The 24,180-nt window shown below is 36.0% G+C and overlaps 1 protein-coding gene across 1 annotated transcript in view; it reads right to left on the bottom strand.

The window, feature by feature from the left end:
• Positions 1–24,180, bottom strand: part of Rpn2 (Regulatory particle non-ATPase 2) — a 39,752-nt gene that overhangs the window by 13,015 nt on the left and 2,557 nt on the right. The window contains exons 3-8 of the mRNA XM_069845782.1: positions 22,802–22,971; positions 19,684–19,886; positions 19,139–19,351; positions 11,932–12,162; positions 7,187–7,413; positions 2,047–2,299 (exon numbers count right to left, since the gene is read on the bottom strand). Coding sequence (XP_069701883.1) covers positions 2,047–2,299; positions 7,187–7,413; positions 11,932–12,162; positions 19,139–19,351; positions 19,684–19,886; positions 22,802–22,971 — 1,297 coding nt within the window. The remainder of the gene's footprint in view (positions 1–2,046; positions 2,300–7,186; positions 7,414–11,931; positions 12,163–19,138; positions 19,352–19,683; positions 19,887–22,801; positions 22,972–24,180) is intronic.

Raw genomic sequence — 24,180 nt, forward strand, 5'->3', positions numbered from 1 at the left:
GTTCTCAATGGACCACAAATTAGAGAAATAATGGACAATCACTTCGAATCTTTGCTGGAAGGAAAAGAGACAGCAGTCTGGATTGCATTCAAGGAGGTTGAATTAATTTTCTGGATAACTGTAGAAGTGAGAACTATGAAGAACTAGTGAAAAATTTACTGTTGGCGTATTAAACTAGGGGTTGTAAAATTTCCCTGAAAATTCACTTCCTTCACTCACATGTTGACTTTTTTCCCGAGAATTGTGCGACTTCAGTGATGAGCATGATGAGAGCATCCATCAAGAAATGTCAACTATGCAAAAAAATACCAAGGATAATGGAGTACCAATATGCTAGCAGACTATTGTTGGACTTTAGCTCGTGATGTACCTGATGTCCAGTGTAAAAGAAAATGCAGAAATAGAAAGCTGTAATCTTCTGAACAGTGAATATTTAGCCTTATTGTCATTATATAAAACAATATTTTGAATAGATATAAATTCCAAAATTTCTCAAAAACCGTAACCAACAACTGTTTTTTATTGTCATATTCGTATTCAGGAGGCTCAAATTATATAGAAAACATATATCACATGCCTAGCGCAAAAAAATGTTAACATTTGTTACGCAGTGTTATTATTATAAATTATTATTCACCTGGTGCTTTCATCTCATTTGCAATTTTTCACAATTTTCAGAAACCACATTATTCTCGTGATATTGTTTCAAAGATTGTACAGAATGTATCTTTCCTGTACTAAATCAAATAATTTATCCGCATCGAGCTCCATTATGAATAATGTGCACTACACAACAATAGTATTTTTTGTAGATAATGAAAGCGTGCAATCATAGCCACTACTAACACATGCACAGTACACTGCAGCTATCAGACAGTCTCCTCGCGACGAACTTCTAGCAGTAATTCGATGTTGTCTCTTCGTGTCTCCTTGTGTCTGCTCGCGACCGTCGCGCCGCGTCTGATTCTGTGTGCACCACATCATAAGAAATCAATGGGAGACAAGTATCACGAGACAAAATGTCGCGTCGCACCGCGCCGCGTCTGATTCTGTGTGCACCCAGCCTAAGTAGTCTACACTGTTTTACAACCGAACAGAAATATACATAAATGTTCTAAACAGAAATAGTAAATAAAAAGAAATCTAATAATTATTGTCATCTGGAAGGAATGGTGAATGGGAGAAGAGTTGGAGACAGATGAAGATATCAAATAATAGACAACATTAAGATATATATGGATCAAATGCGGAGAATAAGAGGAAGGCAGAAAGTAGGAAAGATTGGAGAATGCTGAATTTACAGTGAAAGATCTGGCCTTGGGCAGAACACTATGAATGAATGATCATTTATTAGTTAATATTGATATCATTATACTATTCTAAATGAAAAAATGTAAACAGTATTTTGTTTATCTTTCAACCTGACATAACAGGAGTGATTTCGCCCTCCATCAGTTTGTACAACTTCGTTTTCCAGTCATTTAACCTTACTGACTTGTTTCCAGTCTTCTTGAAATGTCTTCTTTTTTAAGTCTGGTTTTCATATTGGACACTTCTTAAATTTATTGTGCTCTGTTTATTGGCACCCTAAACCCTTTTTCATACTGCTCTCTAGTATCCGCAAATGCGGCAGATTTCTTTAGCCGGTAACAGTGACTTCTGAAATATAACTGGAAAATTCTTAATGATGTCTATAAACAAAGATAAATCTTCCCCTTTTGCCGAACAACTTCCTCTGTGTAACTCATAGCTCAATCACTAATCCTTTCTACCGAAATACATTTGGCATATCGCTTGCTGTGGCTGGACTGACCCTGACTTGGCTGATACGATTACCCACGCAAAGTTGAGCAAACTCTCTCCAATAGTTTTTTATTAATACATTTCAAAGCTCACAGAAACAGCAAGCTCATTTTACTCTTGAGGAAGATGAGCACAGTAATGTCTTCGTTTTTATTAATATCACCCTATGAATGGCTTTTGGCTGCCAAAACAGACCAATATAAATCAATACATTAAACTCTTAAGTTGTATTAGGAGACTCACTTCATTCTGTGCATCTTTGAGTTGTCCCAGCAAGTAGTCAGTTATAACAGCTCCATGATTGGCGTGGATTAGACCAAGAGCATACAGGCCACCTCCTTCAGAATAGCCGGAGCTAGGACCAACCTCCTTTGGCAAGTAACTCTGCATGAGAAGGAGGGCTTCATGTTCATGTCCACGATGTATCACTCCAAGAGAAGCTGTTGCTGTCAGTTTAGCCCAGTTTGTAGCACGTGCGAGCCATTCCAAGTTGTCCCTGTAATATAAAGAACTTTTATACAAAAACAGTTCCCTTTATGCATTCGTTTGTCTGTCCAATCATGCACAGATTAGAGGCTCGTTCATTCATTCTTTTCTTTCTTTCATGCATCATTCATTCACTTCACTGTTTTCGAATTTTTAATTCATTTCATACATCCCTTCATACAGTAGTCTGCCGACTCATTTTTTTATTTTCTTTTTTAAGTTGGTTATTTAACAACGCTCTATTAATTACTCAACTCATTGATCCCCAGTCTACTTTTAAAGGTACCATGACAGTTTGGTTCCTTCTCTTCTTGCTATAATAGTACCAAACAGAATGTGCGAGGGTACATTATTGGCACATCTTCCATGATTTGTAAGATCAAGCAAGAATTGTTACAATATAAAGAAAAAGAAATAAAGTTTATTTTAATATAAATCTAACTATATTTAGCTTTTAGTTAGTTAGAAAGTCAAGTCAGCCTAATTCGATGTCTCAGAACCAAAGTGTTCTATGTTCAACTTTTTAGAAGAAGAAAATTTGTTTCATGTCTGCGGGACTGCCTCCTTTAGACATCTGTGTGTAACATCACACGCGATATTGGAATGTCAACTACCACAATAATATTTACATAAATAATACTGAGATATATCACATAAACCATAATCAATCAATCAATCTCCTTAATATGTCTAGCTGTTTGCTGACAACAAAGTCAACTGTAGTCTATTCAGTTTTTGTTTTTCATGAGAAATGAGGGGTATTTTGATCGGTGTTCATTATAGATGCCTGTTGCTAGTAGCCAGAGTTGGGATGTAGTCAATATATACTGCAGGGCTGTCTTCTGCAACTGGTACTGATGATTTTAATTTACTTCTTTTGTGGTTTATGGATGGACAGTATAGAAGAATATGTTCCAGATCTTCATCATGATTATTACACCACAGACAAGTAGGATTATCAGAAAGGTGAAATCGGTGTATGACAATGTGACCTGTTCTGGCTCTTGTTAAAAATGTGTGAACATGACTGGGCAAGTTTTTGTACATTTCCAGGTCATTTGGTTTCTTCTGTACGGACTGTAAAATTTTTCCTTTGTCAGAAGAGAGCCAATTGTTAATCCATAAGTTTATGAAATGAGACTTCACTGAAGCAAAGGCACTGGATAGAGATATCACTTGAAGAGGTCTTGGTTGCAAATATGTTGCCTGTTTTGCAATATTATCGACTTTCTCATTTCCAGGTATACCACAATGACTAGGTATCCATTGAAATGTTATTTCCTTTTGGAGTTTTTTTAGTTTACTTAGTTGTTTCTAAAATGGAATAATTCTACATGTGTATAGGTTTCGTACATATTTAATTATATTAATTATATTGTTACACAACACAGAACTGCATGCATTGTATTCTTCATCTGACATAATTAGGAACATTAAATCCAGACGTTTGAGATGGGCAGGGCATGTAGCACATATGGGCAAATCCAGAAATGCATAGAGTGTTAGTTGGGAGGCCGGAGGGAAAAAGACCTTTGGGGAGGCCGAGACATAGATGGGAAGATAATATTAAAATGGATTTGAGGGAGGTAGGATATGATGGTAGAGACTGGATTAGTCTTGCTCAGGATAGGGACCAATGGTGGGCTTATGTGAGGGCGGCAATGAACCTCCGGGTTCCTTAAAAGCCAGTGAGTAAGTATATTAATTATATTAATTGGAGTCGGTAAGTATGCAAATAGGTTTTTCAGAAATTTGAGTAACACACTGAAGAGCAGCATCAACAGCTAGCAATTCAGTGTCAAGACTGGAAGAGAATGAACATGATATGAAGTAACTTTCTTGATATTTTGGAATATAATACCCTGCTCCTGATGTCCCATTATTAAGATTTAGAGATCCATCTGTATAAATTTGAAGGTGATCCTTATATATCCTTAATTTGAATTAAGACTGTAGCAGATATTCTAGAATGGATGTAAACCATAATTTTTATTTTTATATGGTAAACTGAAATAAAGACAGTATACATCTGTCTCGATTATGTTCATACTATAAATGAATATACAGTATTCTATATTCTGTTTCTATAATCCTCTCAAATTCATTCCTGTTACATAAATTTATTTCTTTACACGTAGATGATGTAATAGTAAGCAATATTCTATGTCATTCTATAGTAGAATATACACGTAGATTACGTATTTTCTACTGATACAACCCTGAATTTCATCAAATGCACAAAATTAATAAAGCTCTAGACTGGCTCAACTCTTACAGTGTGCAATGCATTCAAATATATCATTTTAATCAACAGTAAGCAAAAGTGTTCAAATATCCTCAGCGCAATTTTTTTTATTAACATTCTTAATACTTGCAGTTCTCCCAATGCACTTCCATGTCATGTTTACCTTAAAAAATTAATTTACCTAATTGTATCGGAAGTTAAAACATTGACTGTGTGCTGTTAAACTGTCGATCCTATGGACTAACCATTTAATACAACAAGTAGAGATACCAATGTTCAAACAGCACCAGAAGCAGCAACATTTTGTTTGAATGACAATCATATCTTCCAGTTCAGTAGTGTATGATATGACTGCCCATATTTTAGGTTATCAGTTAATCTGAGAGGTTAGGTGATGCAGAAGACTGACAATGAATGAAAACTGTCTACATAGTCACCACCGTTATTGAGGCATTTATCGTATTGGTGCAACAACATTTGTATGCCCGTATCATAGGACTCTGTTGCCAACATCTGGAGTCATGAAGTCACTGCCGTCTGTACTTCAACATCGTTGTCGAAACATTTTCCTGCCAGAAAGCGCTTCATGAGATGGAAGAGATGAAAGTCACTTGACGTTAGGTCGAGGCAGTAGGGTGGATGGTCAAAGATCTCCCATCCAAACTGAAGCAACAGATTCTGTGTAGTGTTGCCTGTATGGGGTCGTGCATTGTCGTGCAAAAGCATAATACCTCTTGTCAGCATTCCACGTCTCTCCCTCCTCAGATTTCGCAATGTCTGACAATACCACTCAGCATTAATGGTCTCCTCTCGCAGTGTCCTTACACATGAACCACTATGCCGCCAATGCATGGATTGTTGTTTTGTTTCTGGTGTGGCATACGACATCCATGTTTCATCCCCAATGACAACATTGTCGAGAAAATCGTCACCTTTCTCTGCGTACCACTGGAGGAATATCAATGCTGCAGCCAGACGTTTCGTTTTGTGTTCATCTGTCAGCTGCTTTGGCACCCATGTTGCACACACTTTCCGAAAACCAAACCACCAGCAGACGATTTCGTGCAGAGAGACATCTGGAGGAATTGACCAGAGAGTTCTGAAATTGTGAAGAACAGGTTCTGCAAAACTGCTTGCTGCACACTTTCCATCACTTTTGGCATCACTAGTGTTGGTCAGCCACTATGATTTTCATCGTGCATATTGGTTCGGCCTTCAGTGAATTACCTGCACCATTGTCTGACCATACTGTCGCTCATAATGTCGGATCCTTACCCATTACACAATTGGTGGTGGATCTCTGCTGGAGATTGCTTCTGAGCGTGCAGAAATCGGATAACTGTACGAATCTTGCAGTTGGCAGGAGACAATATCAGTGCAGCCATTCTCTTCTAGTGCTGTGCAGTAGCTACTGCCATCACAAGACTAAAACTGCACTGCATTATTCCCACATACCCCTCTCTCTACTGCTATGCATACACATTCCGGTCCAACTAGTCATACTATCTCTGGACGCGATTGGAACTTACTTCCTGGATGAACCTCGTATTGTGTATGTGCCAATAAATCAGCTTCAAAATGGCAATAAAAATTAGTGCAAAAATTCATGGGGAAGAAATACTTCCTTCACTTTTACTCATATTACACTCTTGATGCAGAAAAAACTACTCAACTATATTTGCACAAGAATTCGCATACAGAAATGCATATAAAAGGAAAATCGTAGTTGTATCTACGTCTCATTTCTTTAGTAACATGTTGTATTACAAAAACCATCAGCTAATAATAAATATATTACTAGGAGTACGAAACGTGGGGACAATAGGAAAGAAAAAACTGTCTATAATCTGAGGAAGTGGTGTCTCAGTGGGTTGAATAATAGCAGGTTTAGTGATGTAATGGATAAATGGAATTGAATTGTTGCACTTTTTCAGTGTTATAGAATAAGTTTTGTTTAAATAGTGTTATAAATAAAGTAAAACCAATGTGTTAGGGTATGAATGCTAATGTGTTATGTAAGAAGTGTTTAGACAGCGAATTTAATAATGGGTTAAGTTTTTAGTGAAATAGTTAACAAGAGTTAGGTCTTCTACATTAAATAAGTTTAAATGTATTATATTATTTACAAGAAGGCAGTATTTAGTTAGTTATGAGAAAAGGGGAATGAAGTTGAATGTAGGAATAGCTTTTAAATGTAGCTGAGAATAAGAGAAGGGAAGTAGGATAAAAAGTGAATAAATTAGAAGGATGGTTAAGTGAAAGTGAAACTTTTAAATGTAGCTGAGAATAAGAGAAGGGAAGTAGGCTAAAAAGTGAATAAATTAGAAGGATGATTAAATGAAACAAACTTTTAAATGTAACTGAGACTAAGAGAAGGGAAGTAGGCTAAAAAGTGAATAAATTAGAAGGATGGTTAAGTGAAAGCGAAAGGACATCAAAGACATAGTAAAAACAGGCTTCAAGGGTCACATTATGTCTGTGTTTAAAGTTGTAAATAGTGTAAGTAAGGGACTGCTGGCCCAAATACAGAAATTTGAAGGGTCAGCAGGACCGAATATGTTGAGAAATATATATTACCATACCATATATCAATAAATATATTATGTCATGATGCAGAATCGAGTTCTTAAAATAAACAAGAATGTTATTTACCTCAAGAATTGATCACTTGTAGTTCCACTATGCATGTATGCATTTGCAATCACAGTAGCAGTATGGCAAATTGAAACTCTGATGGCATCTTTGGTATTTTTTAGTATTAGCATATCTGAATGATTACTGCGAATTAAGAACTGTAGATGAAGGTCAATGGATACTTCACCACTCAAAATGCTCGTTAGTTTCTCAACCCTTTGTTGATGACACTTCTCCTCCTCATTCTAGAAGAACAGGATTAAAAAAGTTGTGTATTTTTGGACACCAGCAAGCACAATGACATACAAAAACAGTATTATTACACTGTTTAAACTCATGAACATATAAAGATAAACAGATATATAATGTTTCGTTACAAAAATCTTCATAATATTACAATACAAAATCAATTTCATTTTTAGACTAAAACTCACTGACAATGAACCCAACTACAAGAACGGTATAAAAACGTTCAACTCCAGCATAAGAGCCTTTAGTTTTCAGCCATAAATATATCATTTTTTTAATCCAATAGTGAACATTTTGAGTATTCTGATTCTCAAATTCTCAAAAAGTGACAATGAACCATGAACGTCCTTTGCAGCAGTAATGTGCTGAATCACTTAGCTGTACTCAACAATGCCGTGGTGCACCATTCTCATCTAGACTGTACTGGAAAAATAATAGTCATCAAGTCATCATTACTCGAAAAAAATGGTGAAAAGAAACAGCAAGACCCACAAAAACCGTCCCAAATGCTAAATTCCACCACGATTTTTAACGTGAAAAGTCAATGCTCTAGCCATTTGAATAATAGTGTGAGTCACTTGTAATAGCGAAAACTAGTTTCATCTTAGAATTACATTTAGGGCTGCAGTGTCAGAAAGATCCATGGCTCAAAGACTTCCCACCAAAAGAGTCTGATTGGAGCCCAGTATAACTCTATAACATTTCATGATGGACAAAGCAATTCTGAGGTATATTTTTACTGAGAACTTCGCTTTCCTCTATGATTACCACTTACCATCGTCTTGTCACTTAAGTACTCTCTGTATTTACAAAAAGATATTAAATAAAGAACTGCTATTACTTTACCAGACTAGCAAAAATATAGCTAATGAAGATATTCAAATAACAATCATTAGACACATATAATAAATGAAAAATGGTAACATGACTTCAATCTAATTCCATATTTGGGATTTATGAGCAAGAGAGGTTTTATGTGGAGAAGTTATCAGCCTTATGCACAACCCCCAACTCAGAGAACCAGAGTCTGATTTCAGAGTTGTATTTCTCATAGACAAGTTGTCTACAAAGACTAAAGATAATACAGTGCAGGAAGCACTTTTATATAAAACAAGACTGAGATGAAGCATAGGAAGACCGAAAGCAAGACCATAAACATATGACGTAGGAAGCCAGAAATGCTTAATCCTTGTGAAGAAGAAGAAGAAGAAGAAGAAGAAGAAGAAGAAGAATGTGGAGAGAACATTTTGTAGCATTTCTGGGGTGACTTTAGCAAAGGCTTCAATAATACGATTCTCTAAATCAGTGGTCGTCAGCACTCGCTGAAATGTGCAATGGGTACTCGGTGCTGTCCTGTGTGCACTATCATGCAACAGGGAGAGATAGAGAGCATACTCTCTAGCAACTATGAGAGCACTATAATGCACTGTGTTTTCCACGAGTAAGAGAGGCTAGCCCCAGTGTGCTCTGTGCTGATGACCCCTGCTTTGAATGTTCCACATTCTCAATTTTCTCTTCATATACCAAGCTCGTTATGTAACCCCAAAAGAAAAAATCAAGAGGTGTTAAAACTGTAGACCTGGCCTGCCATTTTATTGGTCGACGCCAACCAATCCAATGTCCAGGAAACTGTTCATCCAGTCTGCTGCAACATTTCTGCGGCTTAACCCACCAGAATGAAGAATGATATCAATTCTTCTCTCTTTCGATAATGCCATCACGAAACTCAAGAAATTTGTTACAGGAAAGCTTCAAATAATCACAACAATGCATTGAAACTGTCACAGGATAACCATACAGTAAAGCAGGAAAAGTTAATTACCAGAATTGCATAAAAATACCTTTTCCAAAGCCTCCTTAGTACTGTACCATGTTACAAAATATATGTAGATGCGGTAACTAATGTTTGTGTCATTATGACAGTTATCTTTAAATAACTTGAAAACGATTAGAAATATCTCAAAACCAATTGCACCATTAATTTTTCAGAAAATTTCACATGATTCTGAGTACCTACATGACCCCCTTTCCATTTAAAATTTCAAAGTTGCGTCAAAATGGCGGCTTTTGAGAAAGTTGATAGCTAGAATCGAATGTGTCATTGGTAGAGCATTCGGTCTTACAAATACTGGTAACACCTATAGTAATCGAAAATCAAGCATATGGAAGATATTTATATGGTTCCAGACTTTTGATTCACCCTGTATATTTGCACAAGTGAAAGCCTCTGTTCATTAGCAGAAAAGTAGGCAGTTACCCACCACAGTGTGTTTACCTTTCGGAATGCCTTTCAGTAATCTGAATACAGAGCCTTTCAGATTCACAACATCAATGTCTCTAGAAAGTTTGAGGTTGTAGAGTACGTATTCACTGTGGCGATTAAATATAGTTGGCAAGTGATGTGCAGATTAGTTGTGGCCGAGCTGAGTTCTTGTTCTGTTACAGTAGGTACATTCCTGTGCTGCATTATATTACACTGACAGTTAAATTCCCACCAGTTTTGTACAAGTTTTAGTCCAAATGAGTCAGTCAGGAAGTACTGAGATGAAACCAAAGTGTTATCACTACCATGCTGAATGGGAAGACGAGTTCCTATTTGTGTCACTTTCAACTGCTTTGTAAAGCAACTAGATGGTTTGCACATGCAATTTGAAACGAGATTCAAGGTGCGAGTTGGAAGACATTGTGACATTTATATTTAAGGAATCGAAAACAGAATGGGTGAATGTACTAAGTCCTCAGACACCAGTATTAAGAAAACAAGAAGAAATAGTGAAGCTGTACTGACAGCAAGAGCAACTGATAGCAAGTGACTTCTGGAAATGATTGCCTGAACAATTTTTTGCAGATATTCAAAAGCTGAAACTTTATTTGGTTGCATTATTCCGAATTACATACACTTAAGTGAGTCCTATTGAACGCAATAAAAACTCAACAGAGGAACCTAATAACTGATGATCACATGATGTGTGATCATTTAGCCTGATCTTCCTTAGTAGCTTGAGAGTAGCAGCAATGTTGTATACTTGCAACATGATAAACTCATTGACAGAATGCAATGTCAACTGTCTGGCAACAGGTGAAATATTTCTTCAAAAAGTTGAATAATAAATAAACTAGTCATGTCTTTTTTTATGGACTGCTGTGTTAAGTGTCCAGCAATAAGTTTAAAAAAATAAGTAAACAATAAATAAACTAGACATGCCTATTTTAATGGACTGTCAAGTGCTTGATAACACGTTAATATTTTTGACAAAGTAAAAAAGAACAACAGAAATTATGTCAATTTTATGGTACTAGTTTTATATTATATTTTACGATATACAGAGTGCGGCAACGAATCGGGTGATTTTAAAAATGTTATCGTGGGTGAATGACTAGATTTATTCACCTTATCACACACGAACACAAAGTATACATACAAGCATTTAGTTTACAAGCAATTTAACTGAATGAACAGTCCTTATTTTGCGAAAATAACGTCCTGCAAATGACCACCCTCCCTCTGTACACACTCGGCAAGTCGTTTCCTAACATCACCCAATACTCTTTGCAGCATCTCCACAGGAATTCGTTGAGTTTCTTCTCGAATTCGGTGTTTCAACTCCTGAATCGTGTGTGGTGCTGGAGCACTATAAACATGAAATTTCATGTACCCCCCCCCCCCGAGAAAGAAGTCACAGGCTGAAAAATCGGGAGACCTAGCTAGCCATCCGAAATCCCCATGTCTGGAGATAACATGGTTGGGAAAAAAATTCCTCACGCATGCGTAATTTGAATCTTATAAGGGTGGAAATGAAGATCTTTGTGTAAAATCCGTCAAACAGTACAGTCAGAAATCCCAGTGACACAGAATGATGACACGCAGACCAGCATGGACTCTGTTCAATGGTCTCTCTCACTACAGCTATGTTCTCGGGTGTACACACTGTTTTAACACTACCACCTTTCTTAATGTGTGTAGAACCAGTAGTCTCAAAGTTGCAACTCAGGTCTTGATGGCATGAGATGATGGAACAGCATAATTGTGATGAATCCCGAACTCTCTTTGAAATTCACGCTGAGCGATCATGTAACTGTCGCCATTTTTGTAAAATGCTTTTACAGCATAAGCATGTTGCACTCCTGACCACAATTCCATTGTAACTGAAATGCTTTGAAGTGCTTTTCCCACCACTCAAGCCAAAGCGCTGTTGCAAAATCGCCCTATTCACTGCCGCACCTTGTATTTGTCTGTGTCATTAGTTTATCAATAGAATGCCAGTAATTTCTGAAATGAAAATCAGTTCTCAAACTAGCCATCTCTGATTCAAATAAATGTACAAAGTGCTTTGAATGGGCGAATTCAGAAATCTAGCTCAGATTCTAAATTTCAAACCTAACAAAAGAAAATTAAGAAAACATAACAAATTAAAGTGCAGAATTAAACTTGCAGATCACTAGTAACTGTAACTTGTCAGAAAGAAGGAAGATAACAATAAAGGAAAAGAGGAAGGTCATAAGAATAAACTTACAAGATTCTCCATCTTCCTTTCTGATTTCTTTTCGCTTTCATTTATTTCAGCAGTTGACTCTTCAGTTGTTTCTTCCTTCGTACTTCCTTCAACTGGAACTTTGACAATTTTATTAGTAGCTGTAGGTATGGGAGCCGTGGCTCTGAGGGCTTGGAGCACCCTCCCCAAAAACTGCTGAGTTGCACTTTCATACAAATCAAAAGCAATCTGGTAAGCCATCAGAACACTGTCCTGAAAGAAGAACAAAAATAAAGCATTAAATTGGTAATGTGCTTATACAAATGAAGCAGTATTTTTAATGTCTTCAGCTAAAACATAAATGGTCTTACTAATAAAAACTCTATGTACAGACGTTTAACTGCCTTATACTTATACAATGAGTAGCGCGTTTATACTTTGTGTGTCAATTCCCTACTAATAATCACTACATACGTCGTGTATAACAGTATAACTGTTACACAGCTACGTCATAGTTTCGTCATTACTTCATTACGAAAGGTAATAGAATATCTGAGGTTCTCTACTGCATCCGGTAGAGCGCTCTAGTGTGGCGTGTTAAGTATCGATAGTACAACTGGCTCTAATCGATTACCACACTATATTTTGTTCGAAGAGTACAAGCTACAGGCATATTATTCTAATTATTCTGTGCTCTTTGGTGTGTTCTTCTGTGGTTACAAGGCATCCATAATCATAAAATTACAGTCAATACGAACAGCTGTTAGAGGGGCGGCCATTTTTTCCTCTATATACAACGCTTAAACAAGGGGCTTCGTGTATATAACTACTGCAAAGCAATTCTCATTGTATAGTTATGGTCTTACTAATAAAAACTCTATATACAGACGTTTAACTGTCTTATACTTATACAATCTGCCGTGGCCATGTTTAGATTGATTACTGGTCATGATTGCCTCAGTAAACACCTACATCGTATTGGAGTACTGAATTCACCTAAATGCTTACTGTGCACCAGAGAAGAGGACATGGAGATGAAGCACCTGGCTAATTGTGAAACTCTTAGGACATTTGTGGACCTTCCATCAAAATATTGAGAAGCAAAAAGGATGATGACTTCATTGTTAAATCCAGAGCGCGCGCGCGCGCACGCACGCACACACACACTTATACAATGAGTAGCTCGTTTATAAATCGTGTGTAAATTCCTTACTAATAATCACTACATAGCCTACGTCGTGTATAACAGTATAACTGTTACACAGCTACGTCATAGTTTCGTCATTACTTCGTTACGAAAGGTAATAGAATATCTGAGGTTCTCTACTGCATCCAGTAGAGCACTCTAGTGTGGCGTGTTAAATATTGGTAGTACAACTGGCTCTAATCGATTACCACACTACAATTTGGTCAAAGAGTACAAGCTACAGCAATATTATTCTAATAATTCTATGATCTTTGGTTTGTTCTTCTGTGATTACAAGGTAAACATCGTCATAAAATGACAGTCGATAGGAACAGCTGTTAGAAGGGCTGTCATTTTTTCCCTATATACAACGCTTAAACAAGGGGTTTCATGTATATAACTACTGCAAAGCAATTCCCATTGTATAGTTACAGCCTGTTTATACGTCCATAGCTTATTCACAGTTTATTAGTAACGTTTTCTGTCTCAACTCTGCATAAGTCTCGTATAAAAACTGTACACGGTTTATTAGTAAGACTGAAACAGTTTAGATTTCATATCAACCTACATTGTCACACGTTTTCCTTGAATGCTTATAAATATATATATATATATATATATATATATATAGTTGTTAAATTTGCTGCAAATGGAAGAAACAAACTACCATCCTGTTTTGCCTAATCAAATATTATGTCTCATTAAGGTCGCACCAATTTCAAAAGCACCTACCAGGTATGTCCACAGCAAAAAAGTCCCCACTCCAGGGGAACAAAACATTTAACATTTTAGTTGCAATTTAAATGTACTGATTATTTTTGCTGTCTTAAAGTGGAAGTTACCAACACCAAACAATAATAATTTTGAACTTAAACCAAATACATGTAGGTGTATGATAAAAAATGGATAAATTTCTGTAAGCAAGCATAATGTATCAGTGAAGCCTGACAACTTATCAGTTTACATATTAAATTCTATTTTTGGTCATGTCACTTTTAGATATGATACATGAGCTTCCTATTGTTTTCTACACCAGTGGTATTGAAAAATTATGGAGAAATGACGAAATGATAGGAAGGGAAATCTCTCAAAGACGTACTTGCATCTTAGAAAGTATTTCTTCAAGAAAAAGATGTGTGTTATGGTTCAACAATAAGAAATCAATCAATCTTCTTAATGTACTCAGTTATTTGCTGTCAACATAAGATCCACTATAGTCCACTGTAGTCTCTTCAGTTAAAATAATAATAATAATAATAATAATAATAATAATAATAATAATAATAATAATAATAATAATAATAATAATAAACAATAATAATAATAATAATAATAATAATAATAACAACAACAACAACAACAACAATAAAAATACGAAATAATTTAATCAAATTTTGTTAGAGTAAAATTTTGCTTAACTAAATTTCATTTCACCAAAACGGTGGAGTGACCACCACTCTGAAGTGAAGTTCAGTTAAGCAAAGTTTTACTGTAAGAAAAATTAATTCAATGGTTATTTCTTTTTTAAATTCAAATCCAAATGAGCACCAAAAAACAAACTTTTCCATTGTCTGGCTGCGTCCCGGTACTGGGCCCTGGCATCAGTTATATCAGGGCGCAAAATATTCTCCTGGAATTGGCCATTTTACTTTTCTTTTACCACGAAAATCATCTGTAGATGCGTTTAGATTGGCAACAGACCATGACTGTTTGGTCAAACACCTGCATAGAATTGGAATATATCAGTCCCCTAACTGCCCATTGTGCAACTCAAACCAAGAAATGGATTCGGAACACCTCAAAATCTGTGCTTCAGTGGCTGACCATGATAATATCTTTGAAAAATATTGGAGTGCAAGAGGTCAAATGACTTTACTGTCAAACGCCTGGCATTAGAAGACAACAACAACTTTTCTAAGTATTTTTCAAGAATAAATAGTTTACAGTCGAAATATTCTTAGGAGAATAATTTTCGTAATTGTGTCGAAAAGCGCAAATTCAGATTGTCTCTTGACTCTAAATTTTAAAATCTAACTAAATAACATCTATGTAGCAAATGTGAGTGATTACGACACTTATTCTTTAATGATCAAGCATTTTTCAGATTATGCACATGTGCATCAATGTCAGTTAGTGTAACCATCAGTTAAAATTGTCACCTAACCCCTGATTAAGCATTTTTACAGTGGATCAACTCGGTTACGATTTAAACAGGAGGTTAACCACAGTAATCTCTAACTGGCCATATTCGAGCAGTTAAAGGAGATAACCAGCGATTAATAGAGCAAGTAAAGGAAAATGGCGGCCAGAGCCACAAGTGATTATTTCGAAGATGATTATTATTGTACAGTACTTGAATTACTTGGATAGAGCGTGAGCGTGAAGGTTCTTTAGTGGAAAGAGAGAATTCTTATGAGGAATTGGGTGACAGAAAATTTCCCTGGTGTAAACAGGGTCCAAGATCGTACACATATTCCTACTAATCTTCTGGATCTTTTTCCTTTATGGATATTCCATCTTTTTTATATAATATATTTAAACCTAGTAATTAAGTCTATCAATACTTCATCCTCACATTGGGATATATTCATTTTTGCATTCAATTTTCCATTTTGTACGATTTTAACTTAACAGTACTGAAAAACAAAGAAATGCAACTCACAAATATAACAGCGCCCAAACGCAAACAAATGCAACGCGAAAATGTAGAACATGTTCATTTCAATGTAGAATGTAGTGAGTGTAGTCGTTTTTAGATGTTGACTATTATCTTTGCAGTGGTATGGATGCTTTCCTTTAGTCATTTTGTAGAAACAATGTACCATGATAGACTTTACTCTGGTTAAATGAGGTGTCATGTTTTAGTAATTGGTGATTATGAATGGTGCACAGAAATTATATTTTAACCACGGTCTATGATTAGGCCTACTGCGTTTTTAACCAATGTTGATGCACTTCGCCATTAGAAACCTTTCAACATTCCGAAAAGGAAATACCGCTGTTTATGACCAGTCATAAAAATTGTCAGCTTTCCGTAAGCCAATTACAACAATCAGTGCCAAATCCTCTGTTCTCAAAACTGAATGAAATAACATGTGTTGTAGATGTCAGTGACCAATTAGCTGGGAAGTATAAAAAAATACGTATATATATATATATATTTTTTTAACTTCAATTCAAAATTAAGGCAGTTCTCAATACTGAACAGTCATAATGAATCAAGTTCACATTGCAGTAAGTGCTTGTTTAAAAATCCGAGTGTCGTGATTTTTTTAAAGAAATAGGCATATATATATATATATATATATATATATATATATATATATATATATTAAAAAAGAGAAGGGATTTTGCTTAATTTTGGTAGTACAGTATTAAGAAATTTCGTACTGAAGATGTCTGTGATACAACAACTAGTGGCAAACTCAAGTGACCTCAAGTTCACAGAACGATCTCCAGAATAAGTAAAAGGAGGAGAAAACTACCAGTCTGCTTTCATTCGTAAATACATGAACTACTTAAAATTTGGTTTCATACAGAGTTGTCCAAAAAATTTTACTACTTATATGGTACTGTATGGTAGTACATAATTTTAATTTTTTTCTTTTGTTGTAGATTAGATATAGCCATTTGACTTACTTTGGAAGAGAGAAGGAAGGTAGGAGCTTGGATGGAGGTGTTTGGGTCACCCTCAGTAGTAAAGAACAAATTTCAGCAATGGTTTCAAAAGGATCTCCAAGCCATTTAACTATCTGTCAACTGCATGAGAAATTTGTACACACCGGATCTGTGACCAATGACTGTGAAGGAAGGAGTGGACATCCAAGAAGTGTTCGAACAGATCATAACATCATAAATGTTCAAAGCACAACGATTAGGAGCCCAGCAAAGTCAAGTACGAGATTAGCATTGGAAACCGGGATTGCGTGGACAAGTGTCTTAATTATTTTCCACCGCGATCTAGGAATGAAGCCATACCACATTCAAATGATACAGGCCCTTTTTGACGCTGATAAAATTGGTCGTGTATGAGCTGCAGAAGTGTCATTAGCGATGATACACACAGACCCAAATGTTGTGTTCTTTATGTCGGATGAAGCCACATTTCATGTCAGTGGCAACGTGAATAAGCACAATTGCAGCTTTTGGAGTACAGACAATCCCCATAAACTCAGACAGCACAAATGATCCTCTCCAAAAGTTAACGTATGGTGCAGTATTTCGAAGTTTGGAGTACTTGGTCCATATTTTTTCAATGATGAGACAGTAACGGGAGAGTCTTACCTAGATAAGTTGCACAATTTTGTTGTTCATAATCTTTTCTTCTGTATCTTATCAGGTTACTTCCACCACATTTTTCCTTAATGGTTCAACATTACTTGGATGAAACATTTGGTAGATGCTGGATTGGGCGAGGTGGACCTTTGGCTTGGCCAGCACAGTCACCAGATTTCACTCCATGTGATTTCTGGCTATGGGGAATGGTGAAAGAACGTGTATGCTACAAAACCTACTGACATTGATGACTTTAAAGAACACATACAAACAGTTGTCCACTCTATACCTACGGAAATGTGTGAAAGAGCTATGGTCTGTATGGTGAAAAGGCTTTGCACATGCATTGAGAAAGAAGGAGTACAGATTGAAGGAGTGCACTAGCTTCATTGGACTTGTGTACATGGTGTGTTATTTCATTTGGATTTGTGTATGTAGTGCTATTCAAATAAAAGTAAATCCCATCTAAGTGGTAACATCTTTTTGGACAATGCCATGATACTGACCAATTGCCATGGTCTTAATGTGTCATTTGTACTACTGTTCTCGGAAATCAAGTTATGAAGCCATCACAACTTTTTTCGACATCTCAACACAAAACATTCCGATTTAGTCCACAAACCCATTGAATTCTTCTTGCAAAAAAAGAGATGCACTTTAAACAGAAAAGAAAATTACTCCAGATTATATTATAGAAGCAGACTATTTCAATTCAAAGAATTCAGTCTCAGATATTATTGCACTCCATTTGAAGATATTGTTACTGTTCGAAAACTACTACCCCAAACATGAGAGTCCTCTAAGACAAAACATGTGGACTGTGAACCCTTTTAACAGAAAAAAAGACAGTCCTTTCCTATGAAAAAAATTCTTCATTATCATGAGACAAAGGACTGGGAAATACTTTTAAATCTATGAGTAACTCGAAATTCTGCATAAGAATGAAAAATGAATATCCAAATTTACATGAGAAAGCAGTAAGATCTGTTCTATTTTCCCACCACATATTTTTTTGAAACTGCACTTTCTGCCATGACTGTGCTTAAAACGTGTTGCGTAGCTATCATTTTTCATACCCTCTGCTTTACTATCTAGATTTCATGTCATTTTATATTTTCAAATTAACAAAATAAAGTCCACTATAGTCTATTCAAATCAAGAAAAATGAACTTGCAGAAAAAAGGTTTTGAAAGTAAAATGAATATTTATGCAACATATGCTTATTAAAATTCTCCTCCACTACATTCCTCCAGTAACTTCAGGAAGCCAACTTTAGAACATAACATTACTAGATTCGTAAACAGAAATTTGTAAAAAGAATTCTTTAATGAAAAAATAATTTTCACAGCTCTTTCAATGTCATGCCCCCTTACAGTCTTCATTTAAAAACATTTTTAAACATATTTGTATTCAGAATTGTACTAAATCCATTTGAGGTGTGAAAATATACAGTTTAAAAACGTGAAATAGCCAATAAATTTTTTTTTGGAAAGTTCTAATGATTTTCAATGATTTCAGTTATTTAAGGAAAACTGCTATTAAAGTGGGAAAAGGTAATCCCACAGAGATTCATTAAAATGGGGTTCTACTTTATGTCTGGTAGACTTCTTGTGAGACCAAAGGCCTCAAATGTACAAAACATAAAACAAATCAGAAAAAGTAACACACAATTAAGTCGCCAAAAAGGTCTCAAAACTTGAGTGTTAAGTGACCTGATATGATAACATAATTCAGATTTCCTCATTTCCATGCTATAACTCACTTTCTCTAAGAACTGTCTATTCTTACCTCTGTATCCTTACTCAGTTTGTCCAGTACTTCAGCAACAGCCAAAGGATCATCAAGAAAGATCAGACATTGACACATGTTGACATAATCTGGTGTAGCCAGGTTTCGATAAAGACCAACTAAGGAACGAAGCACTGTATTGCGGAAGCCTCTATTCTGGATCAGACTCATCGCAACTTGGAAGGCATACGACAGCATACCATTCACATCATCCTGAAGTCATACATACAGTCTTTATATATCAGATCAACTATCGAACTAACTTCAGACAAGCTATAAGTGAAATTCTGATATATATGGAATAAAATATGTGCCCCAAATTATAACAGTGCCTCATTAAAGAATATTTCTGGCATATTAAACATCCTTTTTATATTACAATGATCTCCTTTTTCTTGTTCCTAATGTCTTTAAAATAAAAATATCTGAACTATTTTTTGCAGTATTAACAGCGTCAACATAGATGTTAGATGCAAACTTAACTCATTTCGATTATTTTTACTGCTTTTCTTCATCACCAAAGATATTTCCAAGATAATACTTACAGATTCAACTACCGCCTTCTCAAATATATCCATTCGATGTGTCTCTAGAGCCAAGCCAAGGGCTTGTCTGTACTGTCCATCATCAAGACAACGCTGAAACATTCTGTTCACTATTGCTTCCAAGCGGGGATCTATATCCTTGGTGTCTTTAGCATCCTCAGCTTTGGAAATCCTTTGCTGAGTGTAGTAATCAATGCATTTGGCTGAAAAAAATTCAACCTACATTCAATTTCATATCTGTTTTCAATAAAGTGATCATTTTGTGGAAGATATGGTGAAATTTCAATTACAGTAGAACCTCGATTTTCCGTCTCCTGGTTGTCCATTTTCTGGATTACCTGCCAAATATAATTGAAGTGAAACAGGCCAACAGGTTGAGATAGCTAGGACATCTGAATAGGTCTGAGGACAATAACCTTTACTGATCCGCTTTCTTTATCTATCAAGAAGAGTGGGAAGACAAGCAAATGAGATGGTTAGATGGCATAGAAAAAGATCTTAAGTCTCTCCAAGAAAGCCATTGGAAAAGGGAAGCACAGGACAGAGCTAAATAGAGAAGAATCTTTGGGGCGATCTTGGCCTGAGAAGGTTGTTGAACCTGGAAAGAAGAAGAACTGTCAACGACTTCCCGTCCTTTACGATGGATACTTGAGGTTCTACTGTAGTGGACATTTTCTCCATTCTTATGAGGAAACTAACTTATGAAATATGGGAAATTTCATAGAAGACAGGCACATGGTTGGATGTAGTAAGTAGTACCAAATTTTTTACTTTAGAGTTAAATGTTAGTGATTTTTATATGTTAGTTCTAGGTTTTTATACTAGATGTCGCTGTGATGTTCGTTCAATTTGATTGGTTACAGTTGTCATTTGTTCTAGAATTTTCGTTAATTTTGAATGGATAATGACGTTGTCAGTAAGTTTTTCTCGATTGTTTGACATGAGTGGTGTTATACTGTGTCTGATGGCTAAAGCCATTGAAAGTTTGTCATTTTATGATACGAGGGGGATCCAGGAAATAACGACCGTTTTGTTGTAATAATTAAAAAAATATATATATTTATTTGAAAAAACAAAGTCTGTTACATAACTGAAGCTTTCTTTACTTCTCTACATAATCACCACCTACATTTAAACATTTGTCGTATCTGTTCACTAGCTTTAGAATTCCCGTGTTATACTCCTCTGCCACCAGTTCATTAAGCCAGGTGTTCACTGTCTTCTTCAACTCTTCATCACTTCCAAAACGCGTACCACCCAGAAAGTCTTTCAGCTTAGTGAAAAGGTGAAAATCGCTAGGAGCAAGGTCTGGACTATAGGGCGGATGATCAAAGATTTCCCAACCGAATTGATCCAGCAATTCTCGAGTTGAAGCAGCAGTGTGCGGGTGGGCGTTGTCGTGAAGAAGCACAACTCCTCTCGAAAGCATTCCTCGCCTCTTGTTTTGGATGGCTCGCCGTAGTTTTCGTAAAGTCTCACAATAACAATTTGCATTGATCGTAGTGCCTTTTGGCATAAAATCCAGCAAAAGAACACCTTTGCGATCCCAAAAGACAGTAGCCATGACTTTTTGTATTGAGAGAGTCTGTTTGAATTTTCTCGGTTTCTTGGGTGATGAGGGATGATGCCACTGACGTGATTGGCGCTTGGTCTCTGGGGTGTTGTGAGACACCCAGGTCTCATCACCAGTCACAATTTGATCAAGAAAGGCGTCTCCATCTGTGTGATATCGCATCAAGAATGTCAATGCTGAGGCCATTCTCTGAGTTTTGTGTTGGTCACTCAGTTGCCGTGGAACCCATCGTGCACAGATTTTGTGGTAGCCAAGATGTTGCGACACAATTTCACCAAGCAAAGAACGAGAAATGTCAGGAAGGCAATATGCAATTCGTCGAGTGATGTGCGCCTGTCTTGCAAGATTCTGTCGTTCACTTTAGTCTTCAGGTCTTCTGTGATGAGTGATGGGCGTCCGGGTCGAGTTTCATCATGGACATTTGTTCACCCATTGTTGAACATTTCGCACCATTTTCTCACATTTCTTTCATTCATTACAGTATCACCATACACTTCTTTCAATTGCCGGTAAATTTCTGCAGGTTTCAAATGTCAGGCATTCAAAAATCGAATCACACTCCTCACCTCACAGTCGGCGGGATTATCAATCACGTTGTTCATTTTGAAGTAACACAAAATGCACAATGGCAACTTGTTGCAACCAGTACTCACAACATTACGAGAACACATGTTAAGGAAGTCAGTTGACCTTCAAACAAGGAAGGGGAGTCAGCTGCGCAGCGGGTATGCGCGAACAGTCGTTATTTTCTGGATCCCCCTCATATTTGTGAAAGATGTGTGAACATAGAACAGAGTATTAAATTTTGTGTCGATTTTAGTTTAGTTCTTTTGCTGGTGAATAAGAATTGTGTCAAATGTTGAGGAGAAAACCGTTTCTGTGGTTCCAAGGAATTATTTACTAAATTTTCCGTATAGTGTTCGAAGAGAATTTCATTTTGTGTAAATACATGGCTTAATTATGTGAAGTTGACTGTATGACAAAGTGTTGGTTTAGTTCTTTTGTTGCCTGCATGGTTTAAGTTTAGATTGCCTTGAAGCCTGTGTCAAAAGTACTGCCAACTATGAAGTTCGAAAACCACCAAACACCAAAAAAATCAAAAATGAAAAATTAAACATATTTTCATTTTTTGGAGGGCTTGTTCTTCTTTAAAAATATGAATATATGTTTGATTTTCCATCTTTGATTTTATGATGTTTGGTGGCATTTGAACTTCATAGTTGGCAGAACGTTTTTGGTAGATTTCGTCAGTCATGTTGGATTTTGCCAGTCTTCTAGAAAATTACCAAAATATGTAACCAATAACAGATAGCATACAGATTTAGCACTAAAACCAGAATCAGAAACTTTGCAGAAATCTTTTATCACTAAATGCGAGACAGAGCTAATTTAAGCTTATTCTTTTATATTAACGATATTAATCATACCTACACTCAAATAAAATGTCAGAAAGAACATTTTCTGCATATCATTACACAGGCTAGTTGTTATGGTGGTGGTGATTGTTGCTGTATTAGTAACAGGTAATGCCTAAAATAAACTTACCAATAGTTGTATCCACATATTCAGTCCGTGAATTAACATCAAACAAGTTGCCTGCTCCCAAGGCATAAGTCAGAGAGTCCTCGAAAGATCCAAGATGATAGTACACTTTACTAGCCACAAGTGCTGCCAGTTCATGTTGAGTGAAACTTTTATCTTCATGAAGAATTTCACTGCAACAAATTGGTCAAATGAAATAATATATTTCATCATACTTCAATAAAGAATGAGACATAAGTAAAGAACTAACATTCATATTGCGTTATTTTAGCAATGCCACATGATACACCTCCAGGAGTTCTGCAAAAGGGGAAATTAAAATATACATAAATCAAGAAATAAAATACTTACTAGAAAATAGTCCTGGAAACAGACACAGAAAAGTTATTCAATGGGTATATAATCTCATACACACTCATTTATCTATACAGATCTGAAACAAACCTACTCTGGCCTCATTACCATGGTAATCCAGAGGCTAGTGTATGTTATTTCTTTTTCAAGATTATTTGGATAATTCTTCAGAAGTGAACCAAGGGAGGCATAACTTTTTATATAATTATTGCCTTCTGAATGGTGTATACACTAAAGTGAAAACAGGACAACTATGAACATGGGGTGGGGCTTGACGTGACTGCTATTCTGCAATCAGCCACTCAGATCGTTGGTAACTTTGCCTAGTTAACAACCGTGCTAGTTTGCTGTGGCAGAGCATTTTCATTTATTTCTTTACATGCACAAAATTTATTACATATAGGACTTTTCTGAATATGTCATAACTGTAGAGCTCGGATGTTTAGGCATTTATTTTGGTTAAAATAGGCAAGCATATAAGCACTAAAAACAGTAAAAATAGGCATTTATTATTCATGGAAACAGACAAAAAAAAAATAGACAAGTACTTAATAAACTATCCCATACGGTACTTGGAGCTAATATTTAAACATAGCGACCCTTGTTTTATCAAACCAAAATATAACAGATGAAACTGCATTTCTTAGTTCTTCAATCATAATTCACATGAGTGTGGTAGAAAGTATCGGTGAAGAATGTTCCAAGTTGTTGAAAGATTCAATTTCATAACGTCATTTAGCAAGCCTAGTACCAGTAGACCACGTGGTAGTGACAATACTCACAAAGTTTTACATAAGCAAGCCAAAACTAAGGTTTTTGATGTGTACAATTTTTTCAAGAAACTGTCAATTACAAAAGTGCGTGATATTACAAATTTCGCCCGAAGTCGGAATTAACAGCTCAAGCTTGCAGTGTGAGTGTGCATTCTATAACGAATATTGTTAGAGAGGGCAAAGAGTCAGCTAAAATAGGAGGTGTGAGTACTTTTAGGTCTCACAGAAAACATCACAGACTGCAAAAGTGTACAA

Source organism: Periplaneta americana, chromosome 14, assembly GCF_040183065.1.
Source record: "Periplaneta americana isolate PAMFEO1 chromosome 14, P.americana_PAMFEO1_priV1, whole genome shotgun sequence".
Taxonomy (NCBI): domain Eukaryota; kingdom Metazoa; phylum Arthropoda; class Insecta; order Blattodea; family Blattidae; genus Periplaneta; species Periplaneta americana.